Here is a 15,027-nt window from a genome sequence, read left to right as displayed (position 1 = left end):
TCTTCATGAGAGATTCGCTGACCGTGGACCACATGGTTATTTTTCAGTAAACATTAAGAAAACACAGAACTTTTGTTAACGCGCAGAGTGGGTTTATTATTACAACATTATCATTAAAGGCATATTAATACTATAACATTATGGGCACAATACATTTGTAAAGATCGGACAATTAAATACACTACACATGCGGTGTACACTCATAAGTACCGTTGAAATTGATTGTGGTAGTAAAAAAGCACATTCATCGCATGAAAACAAATTAATGTAATATAAGTAGTAAAACCTTGTTTATTTTTATATTTTTTTTCCATTTTTGTATTAGCACATTGTTGACTATTTAGAATGGTGTCTGTATTATTTAATGAAATAAAGGGAGAGAGGCGCCAAGATTTGATTGCGTAGTAACATAAAGTTTGGAAACCACTGAGCTAAGTAATACCAGAAATAAAAAGATCAATTAGGTATAAATTCTTTTATTGTGTTATCAAAATGTATTACATTTATATATATATATCCTACTTAATAACCGAATAGCTCAAATTAACAAAATATATATTTAACAAATCCATCTTAAAGCCATGTGCAAAATCACAAATTGGTTCATATAAAAGATTACACGCTTGCTAATAAAAGAACATGATGAATATTATTATTATAAACTATGAAATCCACTTTAATTAAAACATAATATATATTTGTATACTATGTATGTATAACCATAATAATATAAATGTTTATTACTCCACTAAACGTATCTAGACACATGGAATTTTGTTATTGCATAATATATATAATTGAATGTTGATTGAAACACAAAGACAACCGTTATTATAATAAACACGCTCATTGCTTCATGTTTAAACTCTTAAGGTTTTTCCTGTTTATCACATGTTTTGATAACACTTCATGTCAATCTTTAAAGTGCATTTAATGCATTTTACCTATAGCTATTATCACAAAAGTTTTCAATACCTATCACAACTTTAGTTTAGGTTATCAAATTACCAGGCTATGACTAATACCAGAATTTAAAAAGAGTCCTTACCATTTAATAATAATTATTGCATATAGTCCACTCTAATATTATCTTCATAAATAATATTAAACATTAAGAGCGCGATACAGAGATTTCTTGGATAAGGGAGTTACCCTTAGTTTAAACACCATTCAGAGTCGCCAGTTAGGCACGACTCAGTTAGACGCATGTAGTCAGTCTATTATTAAACGATACTTATTTGGCTTTGTCCCACTTTTCTATTGTAACTTGTACCATATAATTTTGGATTTGAATTTGATTAAATATTTTTTAATTAATAAATAATGGCAAAATTATGAAAAATTTACAATATAAATTGAATATTATAAATTCACAGTTAATTTAAAAAACACTTTACACGATTTTATGGTTGTGTTATCATTTTTTTATCCTTAAAAGAATAAATGCACACACTGTGGTACCATTAAATGTCATTCATTATTGACATTTTCATCTTTGGTATTGACACACGGTGACATTGAAAATGGAAAACACTCCATCAAAATTATTCAAAACCATTTATTTCACATTCGCTGGTATGAATAAATTATTTTTTGCATACCGTTTTTATTTTGACATCAGTCAGTGACCCACTTCCTTTTCTAGATTTACCATAAACTTACATCTGTATATTATGGATATAGGAGGCACCGCAACTTTAAATGTCACTTTTGTACTTACGCTTATAACATCTGCATCGCACTCTGAATTTCTTGGAAAGAATAAATATTGCATTAAGTCCATTTGAAATAAAATAAATAATAGGTACTGTTCTTTGTAAAATTCACTTTAACATTATTTAATAATTATTCAAACTGGTTATAGAAATTTTATGTACCTAACACACAATATAATAAAGGATACATTTAATGTTATAAATAAATCATCAAATCTTAGTACAGTCGAACTTGGTTATTACGAGGAAGATGGGACCGACTGAATTTGCTCGTTATATGTGGTACTCGTTATATCAGAGAATAGGTATTTTTAAATGAGCAGTCACATAACAAAAAAAGTTAAAAATAAAAAATCTGAAAACCATTGTCAAAATCCCCGAAACAAGCATGGCCTTCATAAACTACAAAAGAAGTTGTTTATTGTAATGAACACTGGTAGGTACCTACGGACTTCACAAGCCTTGGATTTTTCAACCATGTGCGTGGATACTTTTTCATTATTGTCGGCGAAAACAGCAATTAGACACTTAACTAATGTCATAAACGTAATCTGTCCCCGGCGGCATCCTGTCCGATAGGATTTATTTTATTTCTTAGTGTCGAAATGTTTTTAAACGATTGACACATTAACAGTATTTTAGCTCGGTATATCCGATAAGTTGCTCGTTAAAACAGTGAATAAATGTATGGAGAAAATCATAAACCAAAATGTCAACGAATGTTTCCTCATTATATCCGAGATCGTAATAACCGAGTTCGACTGTATATAATATTGTTAATTTTTGTCCAGTAAATCTCTTTACATAAGGTGATGCTTACTTAAAAAAAACTCATTCATTAGGAAAATGTGATCCACATAGAAAACTAAATAACCTAATACCTTCACGATGAATATTCATTCACTACTGAATATTAAGAATGATAATTAATCATTTTGATTTCATTCGACTCACAGTACAAAATAGAATATTATATTGTAATGAATACACATTTAGGAGCTACATTCATCCGAGCATTAGAAAAACTAGTTTTAATTTAATATTTTGGAAAATTATTGAAAATCAATGTCTGAGACACGCACCGAAATTCTACAGGTCAGCAGAAAAATATAATATTGAAAAATTAGTTTAACTTTAAATTGATATTTCGCCGAGGAAGTTTCAGTCGAAGGTATGGGTATAAATAATGATAATAATGAATAGTTATCTCTTTTTTTAAAGAAAATAACAAAGCAAACAATTAAAAAATCTTTAATAAACTAAAGATATAACAATATGTATTGATGAAGGATGCAATATGTCAATACATCAAATATAAATATTATTACATTTCGCCTTATCGTGATGCCTGTTTTTAGTTTCAAAAATATTTCTTGTTCCAGTAGAAATTTAATAAACCAAGTAAAAAAAATGTGTAATTTAAATTTACGAATATTAATTATATTATGACATTATTATTGTTTTAAATGTAACAGTCATTCTTTTGAAAATATATTACAAGTATAATTTCAGGCACATCGTTCCTCTATTGATCATCGTTTTATAAAAGTAAAAAATTCTTAGGTATTATTTTACGTAATTATCTGAATCACTCGAGAATATTAATTCACTCATTCCATCTTTGTGCATCGAATTAGGTACCGAGAATGAATATTTCCAGGATAATTGACTTCAAATCTTCACTGCGAGCTATGATTTTGCTTTGCAAGCCGCTTTCTCGTCATCAGGGTATAATTCTCTGGCGGAAGAGAGGCCGATCATGATGTGCCTCGGGAAGGCTTTGGACTGCCTGAATACGTTGTCCGTCCCGTGCAGTTTATCCAGCACACCCAGTACTCCGAAGCATTGGTTGAATCTGGAAATGATAGAAAATTTGTAAAACACACCAATAATTATTTTTTATCTCTGAGTGATTTTAAAAATACCCTTATAAATTATTGTTTGCTATATCCCATTTTTTTTATATTGTCTAATGCCCCAAAAATAAAAAATCAGTTCTTGAATTTTCTACAATAATATCAGTACATAACAATTTTCCACATAAAATGAGCTTTCAAAATAATATTTCAATACGATAAATACTCGAAAAAGGAGAATTTTGATTGGACTAGCATTTATGTAGAAGAACTTTAGTAGATATCATGATTAAGATCAGAATAAATTTGAGGATATTTTAGGATTCCTGTATCAGAACAATAAGACATAATATTATATCTTTGCTGGTAAGATTTTATATGAAAAAGATTGACAAGTCGATTGTTAACCGGTTCAACGCCTTCAGCGAGTTTTCTCGCTCTATGTGGTTGTGATCAACAGGCACATACAAATTTCGCGAGTTATCTCGTCAGACTTTAAACTCAAATTACTAGCCACTGTCGATTGATTTGTATAATCTAAACACATCTGTTTGAATAATTATAAAATACCAAGCCACTTAATATGTGATATGATACACTTATGTGTAAATTTATGGCTACGGCCGTATGTTGTAGCTTAGGCACTGGGAATTGCCAATAAAAATGGCGTATTTCAAAAAAATACTATCTTATTCTTAGGTCAATAATTATTATAAAGCAAACATTATTCGTAGAATGTTTATCACATTTGAATCAGTATCTTTAGAATTATCTTCAAATGTGTTAATCTTGCCCATTTTTTGAATAATAAAATGCCTACTTCTTGTCAAATTTGGGATCACAGAGATTATCAATATAATTTTTTATCGTAAATATTTCACTATAATAATGTCAACATAAATTTTACTAATGCTTTTAAAAATTAATAAAACTGAAAAATTTTAACACCACTGCACATGGATGTACTGAAATATGACTATATTCTAAAACATTAGATCGAGAGGTTTAAAAGAATACTATTTTATGTAATAAAAATACTTTATGCAGTCATCAATTGTTTAAAATAAATATAAAGGATAATAAGGCTTCAAAATTATACAAATAGATTATCTACAACGTTTAAGGAACGTCCAGGATCATGCTTTCAAAATAGCATAAAATCTACATTTTGACCTACGCGGCGCACGTCCCGCCCTTAAGTTTTTTTGTGAATATTTTTATATGATCGAGTCATAATAATAAAATTATAATAAGTGAAGTGTTTGCAGTCTTTGAACATTATTTTTTACTTTTTGTCGTAAACTTCTGATTTTTCCCCCTCAAAATGGAAGAACATCTGTGCGAAGATTTCTTGGAGAGGATTTTCCTTACTGCTGGACACGAAAAACTTTGTGCAAAGTTTTGTGACTACCCTGACGTTTTGTAAAATTTTTTAATGTGATATTTGTGCAACTGGAGGTACAAACGATACATTTTGTATTTATTCGGTATTTTATGGTATACGTTCAACATATTTCCTAAAAAATCTACGGCCTGTCAGATACTGCCATAGTAATTAATATTGTCAGGCATAGAAAAGGTTAATAAAACGAATACATATTGTATTGAAATAATGATGGAATAATGAAAAAATGAGATACCTTTTTGCATCGATTATAAGATAGAACCTTATTTTTAATGCCATTAATAAAATTAATGCAAATAAAAAAAACTTTATTATAAAGCTGACACTTATACAATGACAATCTGTAATATCATCATCCAAAGTCAGAAACCTGTTCAGGTTCAGTTTCCAATTATTTTGGATTCAGGGTTGTTGATCTGTTTGTTATCCCATAAATTATTGTTTTTAACAGCGGTTTGTAAGACGCCATTGATTATAATTAGACTCCGGCCAGCCGGAGTTCTTTTTTTTGGGGACGGACTCTAATATTAAAACATTTTTTAATTAAAAAATGCGTTAATAATTTATGGAACCTATGTTTTTCAGAAAAATAAGGTGTACGATGTAGTAGGTACATTGAATTATTATGAAATAAATATTATTGTTATAGTATCTTTATGAATACCGAGGAACTTTCATTATGTAGAAGCGATGGTATTAGTATAGCTTAGTACCTACTTATTTAGACAAATTATTGAAGAATACAGTCACAGTAGTTCATTAACTATTTAATGTGATCTATGGCGGACAAAAAAATAACAAGTATGTGAGAACTTCCAGAGATCATCGCATCCGAACTGAATGTGTGAATTCAAATGGCAGTGATTTTACTTGTGCATGCGATGCCATCATCGCACTCGATTCTACATTTTGTGCACTGTACTATGTATTTTGGCTGAAATATCACAATAGATTTTGATAAAACACTAAGTAATTTTGCAAACCAAATTACTATTATTTAATATGATGTTATTTGCATGGAGGATGTTTTGGCCCTTGGGTAAATCTACAATCTACCTCGAACAACTCTGCATGTTTTACTCCAAGAATCAAAACTCTTCGTCATCATAATGCGTGGACAGTATGTCAAACTTGTATCTACCTACAGACTATTCATATGAATTTATTCAACAAAATTTCCTATTGCGGTAGCTAATAATATTTATAATAATATGTTAACATATTTAAAATAAATGTATCATATGAAAATACATAATAGCTGTGGAGGGATGTATCTCTTAAATTTCAGCTTAGCTGAATATATTTGTGATGAATGATTTACATCGCAATTGAATATAACGCAGGTAGCTTAGTTGGCAGAGCACATTGGCGCGAATCCAGTGGGCGCAGGTTTGTATCCTGCTGGGCATCGTATTATTTTTTAATAAGATCTTTTCAGTTTTCTTTGATGTGCTTTCAAACTATGTAGCTATCTTCAATTAAAAATGTTACATTGTCAAATCTTGTGAATTATTCGTTGACTAAAAAAATAGTTAATTGGATGATTTATAATTTTCTAAAGCTCTTATTGTACATTTCGTATATTTATTTGTTGTATATTAAATATCTACTTACTTATACATAGGTGTGTAATATTATATCTTTGAATTCCTTACTTATTAACTTATTATATATTATATCACTTCAAGTACCTACCGATAACAAGGGCTGCGCGACTTATCAATACTCTGACTAGAGACGTATACATGTTGCTTTTTATTAGGTATTCTTATAAATTGCTTCACTTACTCTTATTTAAATAACATATCATTTGTGAACGTCGTGGATTAATAATTATATATGTACACAATATCCTTTAAATAAAAAGGGAGTTAAGTAAAACATTGTCTTTATGGAGCTTTCTATATTCTGTTACGCCACTGAATTGTCTTAAACAACTGATTTAAGAACAATACGCATACATAAAATAATGATAGTTAGATGGATACAATTTTCAGTCCTAATTTGAAAACATATATCTCTACGAAGTGCAAGTTATACCCACCTATTAACGTACCATTCTTTACGAGGAATAATTATTATTTAGTCATTCGCCCAACCCACTAACTTCATTCAGTAGATCGAGTAGGTACACGCTGAAAAAACAATATGCACTATTTTTCCCATCTGCCGGATTGAACCCGCAACCCACAGTTTCATAGATGGCTACGCTACATCAGCCGCCGTGTGTACAAAATCTTGTATTTCGATAAAAAATATATACTATATTGGTGTATACCACAGCTGATGATGATAAATAATATTGTATTGAAAATAATTCATTTTAAAGTTGTTCACTTCCTTCATTTATGAAGCGATCACAAGCAATTCAAAATTTGTCATCGATAGAGAACCTTTTTTGACACCTACAGTTGATGAATTTTAGCCATAGCAAATTTTTCAGTGATAAAGTTACCCCATCTCATAACGTACTTATCTATATAAATCAGTCATTTAATAAATAAGTACAAATATCACCAACCAGTTAGTTTTTTATTAAAGTTAATTTTTATGTACGCAACAATATGCACATATATTTCGTTATTATTGTGTTATTCAATTGAAAATGTCTGTTACGATAAAATATGTTGTAAGTATATCAAAATTACAAAAGTTGAAAAAAAATTAAAACTTTCATATTAAGTGTTTATTAAAGTAATATGTGTCTAGGTACCTGTCGTTTTATATCATGAATAGTTTTTTTTACTCTTTATGTGCATTTAAATCAAATAATAATACCTAAATACATGAATAAATGGGCGTGTCTGGAAATCTGTAGGTACATACACAGTTCGCCGTATCCGAAATATTGTATGGGTAATAAATAATATATGGTCGTATATTAAAGACTGTTCAACCTCTTTAGGTCGTATAGTACTGAGATAAAATTCATGTCCAAATAAAACACGGTTCTTATCGGTTTACAGGAAGCCAGTGGCAAACAAATTTTGGAAATAGCCGATTACTGGATAATTTTTTGTTAGGTTAGGTTTTCATTATTGAATTTATGAATTTTGCCACAATCGGCTATGATAATTGAATTAATATTCATATTGAATCTAATAAAATTGGATACCTTATCTTATAGTATACGGTCATCTCTTTCCGATAGAAAGCTCAGCGCAAACTGTGCCACGGTGAAATGCATTACGTACAATTTACATGTAACCTTAAATGGGACGGGCGGTGACTTTTTTTTAAATTAACGGTAACCTACATTTTATCTACTTAAGGTTTTATAACTAATTTAATCACGGTAAGTAGTAAAATGTGTGGCATTGCGGATTAGTAGCTCTGTAATATTCTAAATCTAAATGTATTAACGTAATATTTATAATGAACATAAGTGCAAAACCTTTAGAAGAATGCAATTACGGCTGACGCAATACACAATATATATAACATAATATATTATAATTACTTATATAATAATTATTCAAACGAATATTTCCAGAAAACCTATTGTTTTGATACTATACACATACTTGGTAATGGTATCAATATGATACTTTTAGAATATTTCAAGGTCCACGCACAAAAACTTTCAATATTTGTAGGTATCAATTAATTGTATACATTGGTATTTGTATGCATAGTAGTTGTACGTACCTACGAAAAAGTTCTTAGAAATATAATTATTAAAACATGTATTTTTATACGCATTGTATAAAATGGTTCACTATTGCTTACAATAAATTTGCTGCGATAAAAAGAACAATAAAAGCGGTAACTCGAGAATCTTAATTGGTTCATATTATTATTAATTATTTGCAATACGCCGCTCAGCTAAAATTATTTTCGCAAGATAATTATGATAAGTACCTTCGCACCTGAGCTGGCATAAAAAACAACTGACAAATTGTAGAAATCCATACTAAGAATCATTTGGGCAAAAGTCTCCTTAGGATATTGGATTCGTCCACCATTTTAATGTATTTTTTTATGGGTTGACGGTTAAAAACGTGAGCTGGCCGGTGTTTAATTATAATATATGTCCTGAATTCAGAGATGCATTATTTAGGAAAAATCATACGTCTTATAATCAATGTAATACTGTGTATTATTCCATGAAGAATGTGTAGATAAAAATAAATATCTAACGTGCTTCTGAAATCTATGAAATCATAAAAGTTACATAAAAGATGTACAACTGATATATTATGAACTTTTATGGATGGATGTTTTTATTATTTCAAGGCACTCTTTCCATTAGGATTAACATTTTAATGATCTGTATAAAAATACAATATCAGTAGGTAGGTACCTATATGCTAAGGGGAACTTACTTCAGATGATGAAAGTCGTGGGATTCCGCACTTGGGAAGAATGGTAAGTGATACCCAGAATGCGAGCTCAGCGTCGACATTACCACTATTGACAGCCAAAGCCAGGCAGTCGCCACGTGGCAATTCAAAAGCATCACTCCTCCAATGGGTGGCAGAAGATTCGAGAATATGTGCTCGATGGGATGGCAATACACGGAGGTGATCGCAATCGGCGAAGTCCATTCGTGGTGCTTTTTATGAATGTATTTGTAAAAGAATTTGTTGTGAAGTAACCTGAAAATGAAAAAAAAATATACATTGTAATACAGTCGAATAATTTGACCTTCAATGCGATTTATTCTAGTGCATATGGATTACACAGGATGAATTTGATTCAGACAGATTTGCAAAATTTATTTATTTAACAAAGCAAAACATTGTGGACATAACAAATCTAAATTCAAGACGTTCACAACATGAGATTTACATTATAACAAATATTATTCTCAGAAGAGAGAAGAACAGAATATATAATAATAATAAAAAAAAACAAGTAAAATTTCATACAGTAAAATAAAATTTTGAAAACAAAAAACATGATTTATACAGAAACATAAGATTTCGAATACAAAATACATAGGACGTCACTGAAAATGTTTAGTGTCTCTGGTGTCTGAAGTCATGTGTGGGGGGGGTCAAACCCCGCATCTGACAAAAACATATCGACTGTGTTTAGGAAAAAGGGCGTAGCCCTCGATTTTTCTAAAAGTGCTTTTATTAGATATTAACAATGTTAACAACCAAATACACCTTCTGTAAAAAGAAAGTAAGCCGCAAATGCCGATTTTTCATCTAAATTTAGGCTTTAATAATTTTCTGTAATAACTTCTTTAATTATTAGTAGATGAAAAGATATTACACCAAATCATCAATCATGCATCCAATGTATGTGCCTATTTTTTTTATTAATATTGAACCAAAATCATTCAAAAAACGTTTTTTGCCGCTCCTGTAAAATTTTATCTGTGTGGGTTACGCCCTTTTTCCTAAACACGGCCGACATGTTTCTTTAATCCTTTAATGTGTTAGATTAAGAACAAAGCTTTTTTGGTGCCAAGTCACGGGTTTGAATCCAGCATCTGAATCCAATAGATTTGGCAAATGGCTTGTTAATATGCCTGTGTTTCAAATGTCCACATAATATTACCAAAAATACAATGAAAACGAATCTCACCTATGCGAATAGTAGAATCCTATCTCTTCAATTAAAATGAGCAGGGCAAGTTGCACCAACACCCAGTGGAATGTCGGCAACTCACGTACGTTTGGAAAGGTGAGGTGGCCGAATATTTTAAACAGCACATAGGTTAATGGTAAAGTGACTACAATTTGATTGAAGAGCACCAACAATATTGCCTAGAACAACAAAATAAGTACAAAAAATAATTTATATGTATTATCTATTATGAGATGGAACATATTGGCACCAATGGCGTCCAGTGGTTTCCATTATTGGATGGACAAAAATCTATTTTCATTATACTATATTATGGCTTCATATCTATTGGAATAATATTATATATTTACTTATTAGATCAAAATGAGATGAAAAGAACTGTGCTGTAATACGGCTCAAATAAATGTACAGCCTCCTTCCATTATTCGAGAGGATATTCATTTATTTGAGCATGGCACCTTAGATTTATTTTATTCTGAAAATCTGTTTTGTCCTTTTCTTTGAAAATCAAACACTCATTCACTTCACTTATTGTTGCCCAACGAAGTCAAAAGATTGGACACCTACACAATATGTACATCTGAATCACTTTCAGTATATATTTAGACAAACTGCGATATGATAGCGTGAGTATATACCAGTATATACATAAAGCCTACCTTCTGAGAAAACTATATCTTCAAGTATTTATTTCAAATTTAAATACATATATGGAATATTTTAAAATATTAAGAGTCATCTATGATGTTAATTTGAATGTAGATTGGCCCGACTGTTTAGATTAGTCAAGTTTAGAATCAAACAATAAATTACAAGCGAGTAGCGACATTTGTTTTTGTTCTTTGAATGACGATTATTGACAACATAATCGAAAATTGTTTTCTATACTTATGATGACTCATCTCTTCAAGCAAGTCTACAAATTTTGTCGCGTTTCGGAAGTGCTCGGAGACCCGCTTCCAACTCTTTTTGCAAAGTTTATTGTCTATGCCTGCCGCTTTAAGCAAATAATAAATAAATAAGATGATTTTAGGAAATAATGTCTATTGGGTTCAATCAGATATAATTATTAATGGTTTTTAAAAATAACAAATAATTGTATCTCGTGATAATTATTTAGATTAGTTCAGTCATAGACAAACATAATTGAAGAGTGACATTCCAAACCGGCCTAAGTCTAAAAATCTGATTTTGAGATAATCATATTTTTGTGATTTGCACTTTACTTCTTAACTTTTCGGTACTATAATGTTTGGCAATTTTATAGAAAATTCAAAGACTCGAAAACATAGTATATAAATAACTTTAAAAAGTATAGTAAAACTCCAAAAAAATTCATTCAAAAACTGACTTTTTTTTCAAAATGGCCCTAAGTCTGTACTAAGTACAGTTTGGGACACAATAAAATAAAGTTTAGTGTCTTTTGTGTATACAATTATGATTGTGTAATAGAATGTGGTCATGGACAGTTCTGTTGGGATGATTAATGAATAAAAATTATATAAAATTTCTTTCACTTTGATGCATTTTTTGATAAAAAGGTAAACATTGTAACTTTTACAGCATAATAATATATTATATAATAATACTACAATGTAGGATCATTTTCAATAAAAAAATAGTTTACTGATGTGCACATGAACTTATAAAACACAAATTCTCTAATATTTCGTCTGACATTTCTAATCTGACGTGTTACAATATTATATTATGGCCGCTTGAAGCGTAAATGTAGCAAAAAGAGTTCAACTGCGCATGCGCATATATCCTTAGGCCAGTTTGGAAAGAATCAACCGTTACCTTAGTGCTGTTTTGAGAAAAAAGACACATTTCGACATCAAATTTAAGAGACTTAGGATTTTTTGTAAAATATAAGTTTTAGTGAGAATATAGATCTCAGCACACTCTATCGGATTCCATCAAAACATGAAAATTTGTAATTTTGGACTAAGGCCGGTTTGGAATGTCACTCTTCAATTTATATCGTTTTAATTCAGTCAGATTGTTGTTCAATACATGGTGGTATAGTTTTATTTTGTGAGACAATTCAGTGATTTATTGTGTTCTGAATGTGGATAGATTATATTGTTTTGTACCCTAAGTCATTCGTCAGTGCTTTAAATACAAATTATTTGTAAAAATGTCTAGTTTTCCAATTGAAATTGGTCATTGATTGTTGTAGTACGGATCAAATTTTAAAAATATCGTTTTCGAGTTTGACGTTTATGTGTCCACACATATTGTCAAAATACTCAAAATCAAACTAGATTATCGAATCTTTCAATAATAGCTATTGAAAAAGAATTATTAATTAAATTAAAACGTTTTATATGATGTTTTAAAAAAAAATCTGCAGAAAAACAGACGAATTGACTTAGAGTACAAATGATCATAATTATAGTAAGCCTTTATATTAATTACCTACTGAAATATCTTGAAGTGTTTTGAATGGCAAAATGACAACAACGGCTTTTTTCAAAGCCACCAATGATATATTTTTGGGCGTATGTTACGTGTATGAATGATGATGAAAATACATAATTTAAACTCATCACTCAACTTTATACCGTCGGTGAGCTATTGAAATTTCAACGATTCAGTGTGTCGTTGTCATTAGTGTGCACATATTATTATTATTCATCAGTACTAATATCGTAAGTATTATCTTCTTATTTCCTGTAAGTATACCTTACAAGTGTGCTATTTTTCTCTGATCTCTACAGCCTACCTCTTCCCAAAAGTCACCCTTCGCCACTGGTATATACCTACTATAGTATCATCTATCGGCAGAAAAATAAAACTAATTGTTTCAAATGTACAGTGGGTACAAGCAGACGTTATTCATCCGCAAATGATGTAAAACTAATTAACTTTGTCTGATTATTTTATAAAAATTAAGGTTTAAAATATATATATTGTTATGCAGTCTGCAACAACAAGGCAGACAGTCAATATAAAAAGATAAGTCCTGTGTTTTAATATACAATGTGCATATTCAAAATCAAAGTTCGGAGTTATAAATTATAATATATTATAAACAGCTATAGGACCTAGCTAGAATTTAGATACTTAATTTTATTTAAAAAATATAATATGTTAATATAGTATTGTATTATTGATTTGTATTTAAAAAGGAATTTTGACCTAGCGTCCACTTGTGCAATCTTACGCAATGTAGTTCCACCACTGGTTGATATATAAAACAATAATTATATTAGAGGCAATGTTTAATTATTATAATGTACATAAAACATGCTGGCAAAAGTTCGTAAGTTGATAATTTAGGTATTTAGAGATAACAGTGATGTGTGTCCATATAAGAATATGTATGCTAGAAAAAATATTCAAGGTCATTCGATATAATATAGAGCACGAACAAATTAGCATATTGACTGATATTAGAGGACATGTCAATCTTCAAATTGCAATTTATTCCATAACATGATTTAGAGACTTATCAACTTTTGGCAGTAGACCCACAATATTGCAAAACTGTCACCCGTCCAAATACACGGTTAATAAAGATACGTGTGTATCCTTCCATGTTCTGATCAAGCTTATATTATACATAATAATATGTAAAACAAAATTTAATGTCTTTCAGAGCATGAACTGTTATATGCCATGATTTTAGGTTAGGCATAGAAATTTAAATATTTGTCAGCGGTGCATGTTCGATTCATTGGCATATAGTCAGACATACCTGGAATAGTTTGAAACCGTCAACTGGTTCATTAGTTCCAGGCTGAATTTTGTATTTCCTCAGAAAAGCTGGCTTATTGGTGACATCCATAAGTGTGAAAAGCCCACCGAATGTCCAATATACGGAAAAAACTACAGCGGGAGAATAGACTACCCAAAGGGTCTCAGGATCATCACCTAAAAATTAATAATATAATATTAAGACTATGTTTTGTCGCTCTTTAGCATTTATCCAAGACACAATGCAGTCAATATTATAATGTATGGCTATGAAAATTAAAAAACCAAAAAGATTTATATTTCACAATATATTAAGGAAATATCAAATAAAATATAATAAAAAAGATACATTTACTACCTTCATTTCATAGACGTATAATAAATAGCCTATGTAAATTTTTGAAATTTATTCCAATAATTTGAAAGAATAAAAATGCAGAAAATATGTTTCAAATGGCAATAATAATATAAGTATTGTATTAATTTGAGTCCATAATGTAAGTTGTAGGTCTATACCACATTAAAGAGGAATAAAATATTGTTTATTAGAATAATAAAATTGTTTATTGAAATTATTGTGGGTGACATACCGAGATAATCTAATATTTTGTCCCACTGCGACTGCCAGAAATCTCCAGATGCACCCCAAAATCTTTGAAGATGCCTGAAAAAAGGAAAAATACATAGTCAATAGCATGTTATTGTTAAGAAATTTGAAAAAAATAAATATCTAGAATTATAAATAAGGTGAATGGATACGTATAATCTCTCGAAAATCTCAAAGAAAATCTAACTAAAAAATAATTTC

General features: G+C 29.9%; 1 protein-coding gene across 1 annotated transcript in view; it reads right to left on the bottom strand.

The window, feature by feature from the left end:
• Positions 1-2,211: 2,211 nt before the first annotated feature.
• Positions 2,212-15,027, bottom strand: part of LOC147064175 (fatty acid hydroxylase domain-containing protein 2) — a 34,178-nt gene continuing 21,362 nt past the window's right edge. The window contains exons 3-7 of the mRNA XM_085958794.1: positions 14,810-14,883; positions 14,221-14,396; positions 10,515-10,696; positions 9,302-9,574; positions 2,212-3,570 (exon numbers count right to left, since the gene is read on the bottom strand). Of these exons, the coding sequence (XP_085814920.1) occupies positions 3,405-3,570; positions 9,302-9,574; positions 10,515-10,696; positions 14,221-14,396; positions 14,810-14,883 (871 nt within the window). The 3' untranslated portion in view covers positions 2,212-3,404. The remainder of the gene's footprint in view (positions 3,571-9,301; positions 9,575-10,514; positions 10,697-14,220; positions 14,397-14,809; positions 14,884-15,027) is intronic.

The sequence above is a fragment of the Rhyacophila brunnea genome, unplaced genomic scaffold (assembly GCF_057557595.1).
Source record: "Rhyacophila brunnea isolate RB1 unplaced genomic scaffold, BYU_Rbru_1.0 scaffold_8, whole genome shotgun sequence".
NCBI classification, from domain to species: Eukaryota; Metazoa; Arthropoda; class Insecta; order Trichoptera; family Rhyacophilidae; genus Rhyacophila; species Rhyacophila brunnea.
Note: the sequence above shows the minus strand (reverse complement) of the source record. Positions and strands in the feature narration are given on the sequence as shown.